We start from the raw sequence: 17,578 nt of genomic DNA, 5'->3' as shown, positions 1-17,578 counted from the left end.
TTTCTGTGTGCTGTGGGGGGGTTCGAACACAAGTGTGCATCCAAAATCTACCTTTGACTATTCATAGCTTTATTCTGAAAAATGACAGAGAAAAGCATGCAGCACTGAGAGCCATTCAAACATGAATCCACCCACACACTGCCATGCTTTTAAGAGAGGATGGTTCTTCTATAAACGTGTGGATGGGAGTGATTCTCATTAAGTCTGACAAACAGTTGCATCATTAAGTGAGACAGGGTGTCTGCATGGGCTGAAGCTTAGTCTCAGTCGATGTGTTCATTATTGGATTGTCAGTCACCTCTTTGACAGAATGACACACCTGTTAAAGGTGGTCAGGGGAACACAGTCAAGCGCTGCCTTGTGTTTTGATTGATGTTGCCTTTTTCATCTCTGCATATTTAGCTTCGATTTTACTTTTCCTTCCTTATCTCTTTTTCCATCAGATTGGCATTGTGTCTTTGATTCTTTTTTTTGCGACCCTATGATTTCCTGTGCTTCCCACTGACTGTATATGAGAACTAAGTTTACACCGCCCTCACCAATAGGTATTCTGGTGGCCACTTCCAATGAATAGTCTATGTAAACTCACCTGAAAACGCGTTTAGGGCTTCAGCATTCAAAACCTTTGCCTTCAGATGTAGCTAAACGAAAGTCTTTATGTCCATTTTCGGGCTCTATGTACGAAACATGTAGTCATTGAATGCGTGTTGCAAGTTAAACCAGGCCAAACTGTGACCAAAGTGTTTGAAAATTGATGATAGAGGAAAAATTATTAATGCAATTGTGTGACACCAAGTCTTTATATTGGAATAAAGCTGTGAAAGAAAAGCCTGGAGAAAAGTCATTCACCAGATTTCCATTGCTTCAATGTGTGTTCAAGAACCTGTGTTTAGCGTATTCTAAAATGTGTGTCAAATGTCAGGTAGCTTTGCAGATGACTCCCCATTTTGATCCACTTACTCTGCTTCATTTCCTTGAAGTGTTACATATTTCTTTCACAAATCATCCTCTTATTTATTCACATTTTCTGCTTTTTTGCTGCCAAAGAAATAATCTGCTTTTAAAATAAGTTTAAAGCACACACAAATTGTGGCCTGTGGACGTCGTACGGCAGGTCTTATACAGCCTTGCAAACAAATTAAATTGCGCGACTAACAATGTGCAAAGGCTCCTTTTAAAGACACCCCCCTAATCTTCTATTAAAGTAATACAATTAAAGCTGTGTCAATAGACTACCCAGAAGCTTGATGCAGTTGACTTACGGGGAGAACACTTGGGGTTGGCCTTTTAGTGTGGTGACAAATTTTTTTCCTCTTTTCATTAACTCTTTTAATTATGAAGAAACAAAACAATAAATTAACAGTTTGTTCTATATAATGTGATTTGTGTTTCAGATTTATAAAGCTTTTCTTAATTCTACTTACATTGTTGTGGGGGGGTTGCAATATTGATGTTGCATTATTGATAGTATCACAGTGATGTACGGCTATTCTTTTGGAAGAGGAAGAAACGTGTGCAAATCTGGGCCAAAGTTTCCAGAGCATCAATAGATGCACTACAAACAGTCCACAGACAGAACACAAGTGTTGAGCATCAACTAAATGTGCTGCTTGCTGTGCGTCACAGAAGAGCGTGCAGCTCATGAACAGACTCTTGCATTCTTTTTCTAAGCTGTGTAACTGTTTTATTATGGATCTAAAACTCTAAGCCCATACTGATCCTTTTACTTTTCTAATGTACTTTTTTTGATTCTAAAAAAGTCTTTTATGCTTACAGGTTTATGTAAACCTCCTCTCTGTCACCTGTTACTGTGGAGACCGTCTCAGCTTTGTAATTGGAGGAGCTTGGATTACATTCAGCCAATGAGTCTGAGCCCGGAATTTCTTTTGAATTGTTCATGTTGCACTGCTACACCTGTCTCAGCTGCTGCACCCTAACACCAGGCTGAAGAGGAATGCACTGAAACACAATTTTTTTTAAGTTGTCGGATGTGCCACCTGCTTTTGCTATGGGAGGGAAAACTGCTTTTCGGACAAGTGGCTTCCAGTGACGGCTCGGCCCCGGCAATCTGAGATCCTCTTTTTTATCAAGTCAGCGGATCAAGATGATGCTTTGGCTGTTGCTGGTTTTGTGTGTTTGGGTTGGACCTGAGGAAGCTACTTCTGCTCAGTCCAGTGAAAGGCGAGTGGTAGCACACATCCCCGGAGACGTCATCATCGGAGCCTTGTTCTCTGTTCATCATCAGCCGCCTGCTGACAAGGTGATTTAGTGTTTTTGTGTCTCTTTGCTATGTTTTGATTTTTAAACTTTGAAAACAAAACGTTATTTTGTTGTTACAGCAATGACAATGTCTTAATGTTGCAAGAGGAGAAAGCCTTTAAAAAAAAAAAGTTATGAATGTTTAAGAGTTAGAAGCTAAAATCTTGGTTACCTATTGGTTTCAACTTTTTTATTTTTATTTTCCTCTTATAAATGGACAAAATTATATTAGAAGACAATAACTATTAAGTGGTCAATTATTTGATCTAAATCTTCTGAATCTTTGGCTTTTCAGGTACATGAGCGCAAATGTGGTGCTGTGAGGGAGCAGTATGGAATTCAGAGGGTGGAGGCCATGATGCACACGCTGGATCGCATCAACGCAGATCAACACATTCTGCCCAACATCAGTCTGGGCTGTGAGATCCGGGACTCATGCTGGAACTCGGCCGTAGCTCTGGAGCAGAGCATCGAGTTCATACGGGACTCGCTGGTCTCTTCCGATGAGGCTGAGGAGTGGGGTGCGGGAGGAGCCTGGGGAGGAGGAGGAGGAGGTGGCACAACAACGATGAAATGCACAGACCCTGCCGCAACTCCAATGCGAGGGAAGAAACCAATTGTGGGATTGATTGGGCCAGGATCGAGCTCTGTGGCCATTCAGGTCCAGAACCTGTTGCAGCTGTTCAACATACCACAGATTGCCTACTCTGCCACCAGTATGGACCTCAGTGATAAGGTGGGCTGACTCCCTATAAAGAGAGGCACAAAAGATACAGAGACAGTTAAAGACCCACTCTGATCATCTTTTGATCTATTGTTAAAGCATTCCTGGTGACCTTTTAATTATGATTACGTCGTTTTTAGCTAAAATTATAAAAACCTGTGTCGTTTTCTAGGACATAGTTTCTGCAGAGTGGCAGCAGTTCATTAGATATTCACCTCTGAACTGTTTGCAGGACTGTTGGTGTGAAGTAAGCCCACTCCCATGTCCTATCATCCATCTGTTTACATGCTCCCCCACAAGCTTACAGCCCCTCACACCCCCAACCAAACGCGAGCAGTTCAACAAAAATGGTGAGCAATATTTGACCCAGATACCAGCTCAGATGAGAAAAACCCCAAGGATCAATTGTCTGCAAGCGAATGCATCAGAATGGAGCGGAGCATATTTTCTGTGTCACAACAATGATCTTTTTCAAACCGCATCTTTTTCATCTGCTACTGAATCGCAACGATTTAAATAAATAAACAGAAATGCAATTTTAAGCTACATTTTTCTAATATATATCTTCCATCAAATAAAGAAATGCTGCCACAACCCGTTTAAAACATCAAAACATTTTCATCAGAGTAGGTCTTTAAAGAGAAAATTGCTTTACTAAATGTGTATGTTACTATGTGACAAAGCAAAAATACTTCTTACATTCATCTGTCCTTTGTCTTTACGCTTTCAGAGCCTTTACAAATATTTTATGCGGGTGGTGCCCTCTGATGCTCAGCAGGCACGAGCCATGGTAGACATTGTGAAGAGATACAACTGGAGCTATGTGTCTGCCATCCACAGTGAAGGTACGAGGACACTTCTCTAAACTCCAATCTGCATACAAATACGTGCTTTTGGTTCATTTTCTTCCCTCTGAATTACAGTTATGGGTACTTACTTTTAGTATTTTTTTTTGCAGTTATGTCATAGTAGAAAAACAACTCAATTACACATAAGTAAAAACTGTCTTTTTAAGAGAATGCAGCTTCTTCCAAAATATGACCAGAAAGAAAAACTAAAGCTGTCTTTTATAAAAACCCAACATTTAATGTTACAAATATAACAGGGGAGTTTCAGGACAGCAGAAACACTACAGTACAGAGAGGAGCAGATTCAGCACAGATTTGTTTCCAGCTTATGAAGGCAAAATCGTTTAATTGGAAATATTTCAGCAGGATTGAAGCTGGCTACAGGCCAAAGAGCTGCTGTTGCTGGGATCCAAAAACAAGGAAGTAGATCAGTAGGTCATGATTGGAGGACAGTTGTGGCAGAGAGGTTTTGCTGCGTCAGTGAAGTGGAGCTTTTAAAAGTAAATTTCAAAGTGAACCATCAATAAAGAAAGACAGAAAACATACAGCTCTGATACCAAGTGTTTGTATTAACCCATGTTATGCTGCCACTGGGTGTACAATTCAGTTCAAAGGTAAAAAGGTCAAAAGGTAAAGGTGGAGGTGGAAGTGGCAAAGACCAGATAAAGACTTTTACAAAAGGCTGGACACAAAAGAGGGAGAGATACATCTGTACAGGTGAGACAGAGAAACAGAGATAGAAGGACATGCAGCAGGTTAGAATGATCAAGGACAGAAATGTTGACAGGTTCCACAAGTGTGATGGACAGATGGAAGGAGAGCTGTGAAGAACTGTGCAACGAGAAAAATGTTAGCGAAGAAAGAGGTGGTGGTGTCTGTGGATCAGGAAGTAGCAAAGATCAGTGAGGATGAAGTGGGGAAAGGCATTGAAAAGGATGAAGTGTGGAAAGAAAGTTGGTTCTGACAATGAACTGTACCTGTGGAACAATAGATGTTCTTCTGACTGCTGGTAAACTTCCTCAGACTGTTTTAATGTTTTCTTTGTCAGTGCTCTCTTTCTGCTTCTCTGTGTTCTTGATTCCTTGGTGCTCTGTCAGAGTCAGAATGTGTCTCCTGAGATTCCTTCTGTTAGGCATCTGTACATCCTTCTTGTGCTTTTGTTGGTTTTAGATCAATTTTTCTATTTTTAAATCATATTCGATCATTTGCTGGTTAGAATCAACGGTAGGGGTTGGGACATAGTTGTCTCTTTTCTTCCTTTTGACCCTTTAATGAGCTGGTGACCTTGAAAATTCCAAGAAGATTTAGTTTAAGGTATTTTTTTTTCTTCAAACCCATCACAGTCTCTCTGCTTTTATATTTTTGTTGTAACAAGCGTCTTGTGTACAATGATAATAAAGAATTCTGATGCTGAAAAACATTTTGGATAGTTAGTCTGTTATAAAACACATGTTAGTGAACATGTAATGAGTAAACTATTACTCGAAGTTCATCAGTAATGCCTTACACTAACTTGTTACAGCAAAGAGTAACATTTAACTGTAATAGATTACTTTTGTAATGAGTTAATCTCATGTGTGATGGGTCTGGGTGATTTCTTTTGCATTTGTCTGTATCAACGCCTTCCTGCATTTGTCCTATGTTTTTGAACTAAGTTATGTCAATTTTTCTCTTGTGTTAGACTGTTTTGTTCCTCATGCAGTGTCTACTCAGTCAGTCATAACACTGAGGGAAGACACTGCTGAACATCAGACAGTTCAGCCTCACATGCTGCAATTTCTATGGTTCCTCAGCAAAATGATTGTTTTACTGAATGTGGAACATTTGCACAGTTTATGAACATGAAAAAAACAAGCGTTTTTGCAGACACAATGCTAGCCTTCATTTTAGAAACCAAACCTTTCTTGGTGTCAGAGAATCCTGCTAAACCAAAGTTAAGGGATTTAAAGCATCAGATGAGGAAAAAGTGTTGGGCTGTGCACAAATTCCCTCTCTACTCCCAAAACCCGTTCCAAACTATAGTGCAGGACCATCTAGTGCCCTGGATTGAAACACCATGCTCACTAATATTTTTTTTAAACGGCAAATATGATGTCACAGATTTGCCAAAGTAAAGACGTAATAATTATGAACAGTTATAAAGACTATTTATGAATCCATTGTGTTGTGATGATGAAAACATGACAAATCATTCAAATGCAATGCATTGTGGTATATATTCACCAATCTAGTGAGCAAGGATGCAAACTGTTTTTTTGCAGAGACTTCTGGGAAATTTTCAGGGAACTGGATCGTGGAATTGTTTATTCCGATGTGTATATTAAGCATTGAGTGGTGAGGGAATCTGGACCTGACCAAGATTGTTGTTGTTTGTTAACTTTTTTCTTACAGGTGTTTCATATTGATTTGTAAGAAACTGCTGCTCTCACAGTAAAGAGCTTTCACACCAAAGACATGCCTGTTTGAAAGTGTGTATGTGCCTGATTTGCTACTCATGTGACATGAAACCCATTTACTGACTGGAAAACAACATTATATCGAGCAAAAAAGAAGAACATTTTGTACTTTTCAGTGCCTTATTGTCAGGTCAGAGCCCGTTGAGCAGAAAATCAGTCACCTGCTTGGTTTGCAAACCATAACTGAAACCTCATTTTTTACATTCCAGCATCAAAAGGGGGAGGATTTATTAAGCACCTTGGTGTTCATATGAGACCTTCTGTGAGTAACAAGAAAATGGTTATTCTCATTATTAGAAACCTAGGATCCTTCACTGCAATCTTTGCAAGTGCTTGGCAGCAAAGGTCTTTCTGTTCTTTGCAGGCTGCTGGGTTAACCTTGCAGCTGATCTTCAAGGTTGAATCCTGGCCTCTCAGAAACTGTGTAGCAGCAGCAGCAGCAGCAGCAGCAGCAGCAGCAGAAGAGAGAAGAGAGAACTGTCAACACAAAACAAGAACAGTAAAGATTAGTTTAGGGGAAAAAAAAACGACATTTATGGAGAGTGATGTAGATTCCAGAAGTACGTGTGTGAGTGTATGTGTGCTTTCATGCAGGAGGGGGGCTGGGATAAATAAAAGTACATGCAAAATGGACAAAATAGAAATATTAGAAATGGCTTATTGAGAGACTCATTAATTTCCTGCATTAACATTTTACATCTGGAGGGAAAATATGCTAAAAATTGATATACACAAAACTGAATAATACATGTAATATCAGAACAGTAATTAGGCTAAACGAATGAAACACTCCCACAGACGGCTGGAATACAGTGAGTGCAACACCCTCATTGGGAAGAGCCATCATGCATGAATGATTTCTATGCAGTGATTATGTCAATCCTCTCACTTTTTCAGTTCAAACTCGTATTTCTCTAAATTCAGGAGGAGGGCCAAGTAGAAATGATTGTTCAGCCCATTTTTTGTGCAGTTTGTAATGGATTTGTTAAAGATTACTGTGGATAACAAGGACATTTGAATGAGTAGGAATATTTTTTTTTCTAGAAATCTAGAATGGACTGATGATTAACACAAACCTTTCTTAATGAAGTTTCAAATTTCATTGTGAGGCATTGATGTGTTTTTGGAGTGATAACATTTTAGCATTTTTTCTGAACAAGAGGACTTGTCTTTGACATCTGGTATTTTCCCAGAACTCCTGAAAACAGCTGTAATCAAACCCCTCAGAAAAAGGGAACATATATATAAGACACATATGAGCAACTACAAGCAGATGTCAAACCTGCAAGTAATAAAATTGAAAAAGCTGTTTTATGTCAGTTAAATAAGATAGTCAGTTGAGTAAGCTTTAATGTCTTCCAGTCAGGCTTCAGACAGCAGCACAGCCCTGAGATGGTTCTGGGCAAAGTGACTAGTGACATGTTTGAATACAGACAGCAGAAATATGTCAGTGCTTGTTTTATTAGATCTCAGTGCTGCATTTAATACTGTTAACCATATTACTCAAACAACAGGAAAACTGTATGGGTCTCTCTGGACCAGTACTGAACTGATTCAAACCTACTTGGGAAACATGAAGTATTTTGTATCATTTGGTAACTTCACATCTGAGTCAACAGAAATTATATGTGGGGTTTTCCAAGGCTCCTTCCTGGAGCCACTTCTGTTTAACATCTAAATGCTCCCACTGACGCAGATAATTAAGATTAACAAAATTAGTTACCATAGCAACTAGAGGTTCCACATTTCTTGATTTAAAACCAAACCTTATGATAAACCATTGAACTGAGTCTTGGAGAAAGTTTGTCATTGCATCCCTCTGCTTGTATGTTTTCTTTGAAAGTATATGTTTTTTTTCGGAATTTTTTGTTTTTTGTTGTTGTTCCTGGCCAAACCATACGAGACACTCTCACTTCCTGATGTCCAGCTGTGACAAATCATTTATTGAACCAAAACAAAGCTATGACCCAAAAACCAAGGTTTGAACCAAATCATGGGGAAAGGGAATCCCTAGAAACTGCAGATGTCACCAGGATGATAGCAGGGGAAAGAAGCCCTATACAGGCTTTTGGTTGAAGCATTGAAGATATTAATGACTGGATGTAGCACAACCTACTTCAGCTAAACAAAACTTAGATTATTTTCTTTGGGAATAAAGAGAAACCGTTGGAGATTGTTACACAGGTTCAATCTATCATCTAAAAACCACCTATCAGGCCAGATACTTGGTTTAGTGATGGACACAGACCTATAATTTGATAGACACATTTAGGCAGTCACAAAACCAGCCATCATCTTAACCCATAAGAACCTAGACCCATATTTCCTGAAAAATTAAATAATGTTGAATACACCACAAACCAAAGGGACGACTAAACCTTTTTTAATATTTTTCTGTTACACTGATGTCACCAAGGGTTCTTAACGGTTTAGATTATTTCAAGGATTATACATCTAATGTTCAAGCAGGACTTGAAAAAACTAGTTTGTGCTTTCATCTTTAGTCAACTTGACTACTGTAACAGTGTTTTACAGGACTACCAAAAAAAATTCCACTAGGAAACTGCTGTCTATTCAAAACTTCCACAAAAAGTAAACCACATCAGTTCAGGTCTGAGGTCTTTCCATTGGCTGCCTGTCTCCCAGAGGATAGACTTTAAAGTTCTGTTACTGGTTTATAAAGCTTTGAATGATTTGGCACCAAAAAACATGACAGACCTCCTGACCCAATATTTATCAAACAAACCTCTCCGGTCATCTGGATCCAGGCTTTTGTCAGTTCCTAGAGTCCAAACCAAACATGGAGAAGCTGCGTTCAGCTTCTGTGCTCCACAGATCTGGAACAGACTTCCAGAAAGCCTTACATTATCTGAAACACTCAGTTTATTTAAATCCAGGTTAAAGACTCACCTGTTCTCAGCTGCATTAGCTTTGTTTTTATTCAAAAGTTGACATCCTCACTGTTACTTTAAGGTTTGAGTACAGTTATTTTTTTTACTGTCTTCAAATTTGTACTTTGATGGTCACTCCTTAAATATATTATTAATTTTTTTTAAAGTTATTTTTATGTAAAGCACTTTGAATTGTATTTGTCAGCAAACTTGCATTGGTTGTTGAGGGAGAAGCATACCCAGATGGTTTTGGTCTAGAGGAAGAGCATTCTATAACCATCACTCTGTCTGCCATTTCTGTTTGTAACAGACATTATGGGATGGAAAGAGGTCACACAGATCAGATACTATATACAATAGATGGAAGCAAAGATGCTTTAGAACCTGACATGAACTGTGACTCATAAATGTACACAGTTCATAAAGGCTGTCAGAAGAGTTGAAGTGGTGAAAAAACCTTTAGCAACAGAAACACTGGAAACATTACCAATTCTTAATGTTTTGTGTATTAGTGTTTTACATACATTTATTAAAAGAAAAGGTTTACAGATCGACTTTTTTTTCAGTAATTCATTTTCTTTTTAGTCAAGAAGCACGAAGAAAATAAAGTTAGAGCAGTTTTACTGTTTGACAATTTATGGTCACTTGTTATTCAGTAAGGCAATGCTTTACAGTATTCAGTATTCAGTATTCAGTATTCAGTAGGTATAAGATGAGTTGGTATTTCTGTGTCATTTTTCCTGTGCCTTCGTCATTATGTCATGTTCCCTTAATTTAACTCACTTTGGTTGAGCTCAGTTTGTTTTATCGATGCAAACTTTGACATATGTCATCCATTCCCACATACTCTAACAGGCTATGATCAATCTTTCAATAGAGGAAATGCACCCACGCCAATGTTCCATCATCGTCATCCTGTAACTGCGAAACACCCCCTATAGCAAGCTACAGAAACATAATTATGATGTACTCATTAATTAAAATCTCCTCATGGTGACAGGGATCCCTGTCAAGGCTATTTTTGGTCTTTATTCTAAAAAAAATAATGGAGAAAAACCCAGGAGTATAAAAAATACTTACAATTTAAGGTAAATAGTAGATGTGATTTAACCAATTGTTAAATTCACCCGATGTGGTACAAAAAGACGTGTTTTTATTTAATTCCAATTAAATACATAAAATAACAAAAACTCAAGAAGCAAAGCTGCATCATAATCCTCAAATACCATTTTGTCAACGTCAAAAAGAGGGACCTGCACTAAAATTCAACGACTTAAATTTCAGTACATAGACTAAGAAGCTCACGAAGCCATTATGGCTGATGGTTTTTGGTCACCAAATTTACATACTGTATAAAGCAAACAAGTTGACAGTTTACTTTGCACTGCCAGGTACCCTTTTGATTCTCGAAATGTCTATTCTTTGGTAAGTTTTTCAAAAAAGTAAAATCTTCAGCGTATTTTTAACAACTTTAGCTTTTAGTATCAAAACATCAAACTCCTTAATGGGATTCAAAGTCCGCCTTTAGTTTTTCTCACTTGTGTGATGTTTGAAATTATGGGTTGTCTTGTGCTCCTACAAAATCAATTTAAATAAAAGCTTTAAAGATGTCCAAACTTCTCTTAGTTAGAAAAATCTTTTAAACTTTAAACAGTTTAGAAGTGATATTTACAGCAGGTAAATTGATTCAGGTAACTATTAGTCTTCACTACAGAACATGTTGTTCTGTTTTTTTTTTGCTTATGTTTTTATCTACTTTTCTAGTTTCTAAAATTATTTGAATTGCTTCACCTTATTTTACTGTAGACGGCCTTCAGCTAATTTAACCTCCACTGTTTGTTTTCAACATCATCTGTCAATCCACTACTGAGCCCGGGAACTGACGGATTATGGACATCCATGGAGTGGATAGACACATTCTGCCTATTTTAAACTTTATTTTTAACTTCCACGTCCTTTGTTTTTGTTGCAGCTTTATATAGAAATCAGCCAATTTCTTGAAAGTTTGGGCTGTAACTTGAGCTTCTGAATTTAATTTAGTGCTTCATCATCTTCAGACCCTAAAATGCCTCGACGAAGACCAAAAGGTGCAGCTGCACAGCAAATTTTCTTCACCTGCACTTCTTTTTTATTTTTTACACCTCTGTTGTCCTTAAGTCACAACATTAGGAAGTCACTTCAATGTGGAAATGCTTGAAAAGAGTATGCTAGAACAATTTTTAATTCAGAAAACAGCCATGCATTGCCTTGTTTTGTTAAGATAAAAATGTGATATCAGACTAAAAGTTCTCCTTTACTTGAGTGCAGATATTTACAGAGTACAGAAATTAAGCCCAGAAGCATTGCTTTCCAATCTTTTTTTTTACATTGTCAGTTTCTATGGTTAGTTTCAGTGTATCCTGCTGTCTGCGTTAGCAAATCCAAGTTATCAAATTGGACTGAAAAACTCTTCAGACCTAGCATGCACATTTTGAGTAATATTAAGGAAAAAAAATGACGTAAAACAAATAAAGAAGAGTCAAATTTAAAGAAGCTGTGAACGTCAGTGGAATTGGGGGAAAAAGCCAAAGTGCTTAACGCCTCGTGCACGTGGCAGTTTGCATCAAGATGCTGTTTAATGTTTGCGGGTTAGAGAAATGTAATGTGCTCAGAAGGAACAGAAGGATTTCTTTTCACCATGTAGTCCACTTAGTGTATTTTACTTGCTGCCTTTTTGTTTTTCCCGTGAATTTTAATCTTTTAGTGGTTTTATTACACATATTTATTGTAGCAATTTTTTGTTGTGATTTTGACCTGTTACTGAAACCAGTTTGGGTTTGCAGCCAGACTCCCACCATGATCGATGCTTTATCTTGGCATTGGCGCTCATGGGGGAGGGTGGCGTTGGGTTGCGGATGAGAGCGAAATTGTGTTTGTGGGGCAGTGTGTAGCCGTGACGCTGAGCACACAGACAGAGCGTTTGTGTTGCAGAGTGAAGCAGAGCTGTGTGGCAGAGGCTCCCTTACACAGATCCCTGTTGAATCCAGTGTGAGGTAACCCACAAGCTTTATTGATTTTTGGTCACGGCAGCACTATGAGCGTGTACGTGTGCATGTATTTTAGAGGACACGAGGGAGGGATGGTCTGCACCATCTGTCTACTGCTCTTCTCACTAAGACACTAATTACAGGACTTTACACCTCCCTCATCACTGGCCTGACTGCACTCTTAGAAATAGAAGCATTGGGGGGGGGGGGCTTGTCTGCTCTTTGTGCATGCCGCCCGCCCCTGCACTTCTTAACCACTAAGGTCTCCTACTATTTCTTTGTGGACTTGTCTTGGATGTCTTTAGGCACCGCCTTCTTTTATCGTCAGAACAGACGGGATGATTTAGAAGCTAATTACATCTCGTTAATGCATCAGATCTAAAACAATCAATTATTATTAGTTTATTTTATTTTTTTTGCTACACTGAGACTGAAAGATGTAAAATGGGGGAGGGTATTGAGATGTGGGGAATCCTATCATCATTGCTGCCAGTGTTCACAACTTTACACACATTTGCATAAATTCCAGGTCACCCACTTTCTCTGGCAAAAGACTGAGGAACCACAGTGGGAGTCTTTTTTTTTTAAACTCACTTAAGTCACTGCTTTGAATCATTTTTTGCAGGATGTAGAGACAGGCTCCCTGACCTCTCATGATTGGAAAGCAGTTTGTTTATGTTCCAGCCCTCTTGTTATTCACAGAATGTGGCAAAAGATAAAATAACAATTACTTTTATGAAGGCTTTTTTTGACTGTTTGTATGGCTTTTCAGGAAACTATGGCGAGAGTGGGATGGAGGCATTCAAGGACATGGCAGCCAAGGAAGGCATCTGTATTGCTCACTCAGGTAAGAGCAGCAGATGTTTAAGTAATTCCTTACAAATGCAACGACTTTTATCTGAATAATTTCTAATTAATATTTTCACAGGAAATGAATCAATTTAAGCAAATACAAGACTCATAATTGGTCAGGCATATTGTTATGTAAAGCTTGAAGGGGACGTCTCATGTTCCTCACTAGCCTCATGATGTCATTCTGAGGCAATGAGTTCCACAAGTGCTACATGCAGTTCTGCTAGATCACTTGGGGTACCGTCATCCAGTCTCTGCTTCAGCTGGTTCCAGATGTGCTCTATGGCCTTCAGGTCTGGGGTCATTTCTGGTCAAACCATTTGAGAGACTCGTACTTCCTGAAGTCCAACTGTGACAATTCTGGCACAATGAGTGGAGCATTTTAGTCCATGAACAGAAAGTTAGGGGTGTGCTGGTGGAATTGGGGACCATCTACAATAACCAATCAGTTTTTAAGTGATGTCTGCCCAGACTGTTGCACTGTTGCACTACTGACGCAACACAGGAGGCTATAGACCATTCCTACATTGTCCAGGTCACATGGTCTTGTACTGCAAACGTTCACACCGCTGTCTTGGTGTCAGTGGAGTCACCTGCAACAGTCGTCTGGTGTTCAAGTCAAAGCGGTGGAGCCAGTTGTCAATAGTTAGTGGGGAAACTCACATCCTTCACATCTGGTAAACGGGGCTGCAGCTGTGTGGCGTTTGCTAAACCATGTCTGTGTGCAGAGGTCCTTAGGTACTGGTCATGTGTTCTGTCATTTGCACGGCTCCACTCAGGGGTCTGTCACAAACTCTGCCAGTAGTTCTGTGTCTTGATGTAAGTCTGCTGATGACACTTTGAGACTCACAAGTTCACCTGCAACATCTGGCTGTCTACTACCAACCTAAAGGCGCTGTGACCAGGTGGTGCTGCTGGTCTATTAAACAACGTCATGTGGTCATGGCTGTTTGAATGATGAACTTGGAATGACTTACTGGAAAAAAAACAGCTTTTTATTTCCACAGAATGTTGAAATTGTTGACACATTGAAAATGTTTTAATTTTAGATTTTTCTGATTTTGGCCCCAAAAAGTAAACACACACTGAACATAGTTTAGACTGTTATGTGGAATACCCAAAATGAGGTGTGTTTGTCACCCTAATACAATTGCCTACTCATCCTGAAAATCTGTGAAATGTAACAAACACTGTGCGTACAACATCCACGACATTTCACAATATCCCTAACGTATTGTAAATTATGTGTTAGCCTCTTTTCTCAAACTTCTCCCCAAATTCTGTGAAGAGCGGTGAAAAGCTGCTGAATTTTATTGACCTGCCTCTGAAATTTGAATATTTAATGTCAAACAGCAGCTCACAAAATAAAGGACATCAACCACAAAGAAAAGTAATCAAACTAGTGGGTCACAGACGTGTGTTTGTCTGACATGTTTGCCTCAGGCAAAATCTGGAGCAACGCCGGAGAGCAGAGCTTTGATCGCCTGCTGGAGAGGCTGAGAGCGCACCTGCCCAAGGCGAGAGTGGTGGCATGCTTCTGTGAAGGCATGACTGTCCGCAACATCCTCATGGCCATGAGACGTCAGGGACTCGTGGGGGAGTTCCTACTCATCGGCAGGTCAGTGGGCTACAGGGGAACCTTCTGTTGAGCTGACAGATCTCAGGATTACAGAGTTTGTCCTGTGGGACTCTCTGCCCACACTGGAAAAAGCCTTCCTCCTGAGGAAGACTGAGCGCAGCAGATGAGGATAACTTTTGGGTGTGACTGGAGGGTGAATCCTGTGAAAAATATTGCGTTTATTTTTAAAGAGCTTTAAAGAGGTGGATAATGTATAACCTTAAAAAAACATATGTTCTGGTGGTTTATTCATCTTAGGACTTGTACACAAAAGGAGCTGTCATTTTAGCTTTTTTTTGATAGTTTTTCAGTAATAATAACAGAATACAAATTTCTGTTTAAACAAAAAAGATTCTAAATTATAGTTTCTAAAGGTCTTCTACTTTAATTGCAAAAATAGAAGTTTAAATATCATTTTAAAGCCCCACTCCAATGAAAATGGCATTTTTGGTGTATTTAATGTGCTCATGTGGCGATTTACAGATGATGGAGGACATATATAAAGAAAAAGGCTTAAAATTGCATTTCTGAGTATTTTTTCCCAAAAAGTTGTAAATTAGGACAGGCAAAAAAAAATTATTTTTGTAAAAGATTAATTTGTGATGTAGAAAATACGCTGGGCCGGCCACAAGCTCCCTGCTCCGGTCCATTCGGATGCATCCACTTGTAGACAAACAGATTTATGTACATCTTTGTTTTTCCTTGTCTGAGCTGGAACCTGACTCAAAACTGTACGGCTGGATAGAAACTCCAATATTGCCCGCCAGTTATTATTATTGCTGCACTGGTAATGTTGGGGGTTTGAGGGGCTGTAAGCTAGCGGGAGAGAGTTTAAACATAGAGTTTTTATTTATCAGTGACTGTCATAGAGAGAGAGAGGGGGGGGGGGGTGTCAATGGTACCACCACAGGTTTTGTGATTTTGACTAAAAACGCTGTAATCATAATTAAAAACCTATTGGGAACACTTTAAAATTAGATCAAAAGATGACCAGAGTGGATCTTTAATACAACCCCCCCCCCCTCATGTAGGAATGTGAAATGAACAGGTGCACTTTAAAGATGAATCTTAAATTTACGCTTCACAGGTTTTTGCTGAGAACAAGACAGTTTTTGTAGGGACTGTTAAAATACCAGGTGAGTTCCATAAAAGACAGCAAACATAATTATCTCTACTTCTCCCCCAGCGATCAGTGATGTGTAATTAAACCATCGTAGCAGCATGATGCTCATTTCACCTCATTCATCTGCTCATCTCCATCCTCATCAACATCTTCATCATCGTCCTCTGTGGAGTCAGGTAATGTTCTAAAATTTCACTAAATGTCATAATTTGGTGTTGGATTTTTGTTATTTGTGATAAAACGGGGTTTGAGAATAACATGGAATAATTAATTATTCAGTTAATTTGTTGATTTATTTAAAATACAGTCAGCTGTGCTCATTGGCTTACAAAAAACTGTTAGCAAGTGAATTATAAAAAAATCAAATAATAACCATCTTTACCCATTTTAAAAAGCCTTTTCTGCATTTTTCACTTGTTTCTTAAATCAAATTGTTTTTCCAAGGACAGTTGGAAACATTGCTACATTTGACTATTATTGCTGTTTTTTCACTTTGTTTCTTTAATTAAGTAAAAACCCTTAATATCTCTTGAAATTTGCTATTCCAGCAGCTGGAATAGAAGTTAGCTCTGTATGGGATCATCATCTGCACAACTTTCAGCTGCAGAGTGTAAGGAGATGCACATAAAAAACTCAGGTTGTTAGAGTGATTGGAAGGGTCAGTGCAGTTACCAGGTGAACCCTGTGTTTCAAAAATGAGTTATCTCAAATTTGTGGCCTCTTGGTGATTCATTGTTATGAAGACAACAGCTTGCTATAGAATGACTAGAATTTCTTTTTTTCTAATAATGTGTTTTCATCTGACTTTTGTAACTTTAAGAGAACAAGGATTAATGTTTAGATCTCTCCCTGCATCCAGCTGTCGACTCACTGCAACTCACATTGAACTTCTGCTAAACCAGTTAATAAAACCGGAGAACTGTGTATCTCCTGGGGCCACGGTGACCGTTCTTAAAGACAAACTCTGATGATAATGGTGTTTTTGATGTTTTTAACATTTTCTTTCTGCATTTTTCTGATGATGGGGGACATATATAAACATACAAATGATTGTGACTCAGGAGAAGAAGAAAAAAGGCTTTTCGAAAAACAGCATATTTGTGAGATAGAAAATATGATGGTGGGGCCACAAGCTCCCTGCTCTGCTCCATTTTGATGCATCTATTTGACGAGTAGGTCCATGTTTTTCTTTGTTTTCCTTGTCTGAGCTGGCATCTTGGTCAAAACTGGATAGCTCCAAAATTGATTGCCAGTTTTGTTGCACCACTAATGTTAGGTTGGGGGTGTGAGGGGCTGTAAGGTAGCAGGAAAGGGTGTAAAGTTATGGGTAACAGGAAGGGGAGTGGGGTTACTTCATGTAAATGGTAACACCAACAATTTAGAGGTAAATTACTGATGAACTACTTCTTCTCTACAGAGACTTTGTCCTAGATAAGGATAGAGTTTTTTTTTTTCATTTTGGTTAAAAATGGCATATTTATAACTAAAAGACCATTGGGAACACTTTGAAGATAAAGCAAAAGATAATTGGAGTTGGTCTTTAAGGGAGACATTTGTATGGCGGTAAACTGAATCTGTATAACCTAATTAGTATTATTTGCTCCTAATATTTTTAATTTGATAACATATGTTTTGATAATTTTGTTGAGCTAATCACCCAAACAAAGACTTGGGCATAACAAACTATCTCCCATTTTGACAAATATTTCAACTTTAGTAAAGGATTTCGGGTTAAAATGTACTTATTTATTATACATTCCTTCAGGTTTAATCCAGCCGGA

General features: G+C 38.7%; 1 protein-coding gene across 2 annotated transcripts in view; it reads left to right on the top strand.

Annotated features, from left to right (window-relative positions):
• The window catches only part of grm5 (glutamate metabotropic receptor 5), a 77,797-nt gene that overhangs the window by 3,491 nt on the left and 56,728 nt on the right, over positions 1–17,578 (top strand). For both annotated transcript variants that reach the window (XM_011482838.3, XM_020708385.2), the window contains exons 2-6: positions 1,777–2,260; positions 2,555–2,995; positions 3,714–3,828; positions 12,977–13,051; positions 14,500–14,674. In XM_011482838.3, the coding sequence (XP_011481140.1) occupies positions 2,105–2,260; positions 2,555–2,995; positions 3,714–3,828; positions 12,977–13,051; positions 14,500–14,674 (962 nt within the window). In that variant the 5' untranslated portion in view covers positions 1,777–2,104. The remainder of the gene's footprint in view (positions 1–1,776; positions 2,261–2,554; positions 2,996–3,713; positions 3,829–12,976; positions 13,052–14,499; positions 14,675–17,578) is intronic.

The sequence above is a fragment of the Oryzias latipes genome, chromosome 13 (genome assembly GCF_002234675.1).
Source record: "Oryzias latipes chromosome 13, ASM223467v1".
In the NCBI taxonomy this organism is placed as follows: Eukaryota; Metazoa; Chordata; class Actinopteri; order Beloniformes; family Adrianichthyidae; genus Oryzias; species Oryzias latipes.
Note: the sequence above shows the minus strand (reverse complement) of the source record. Positions and strands in the feature narration are given on the sequence as shown.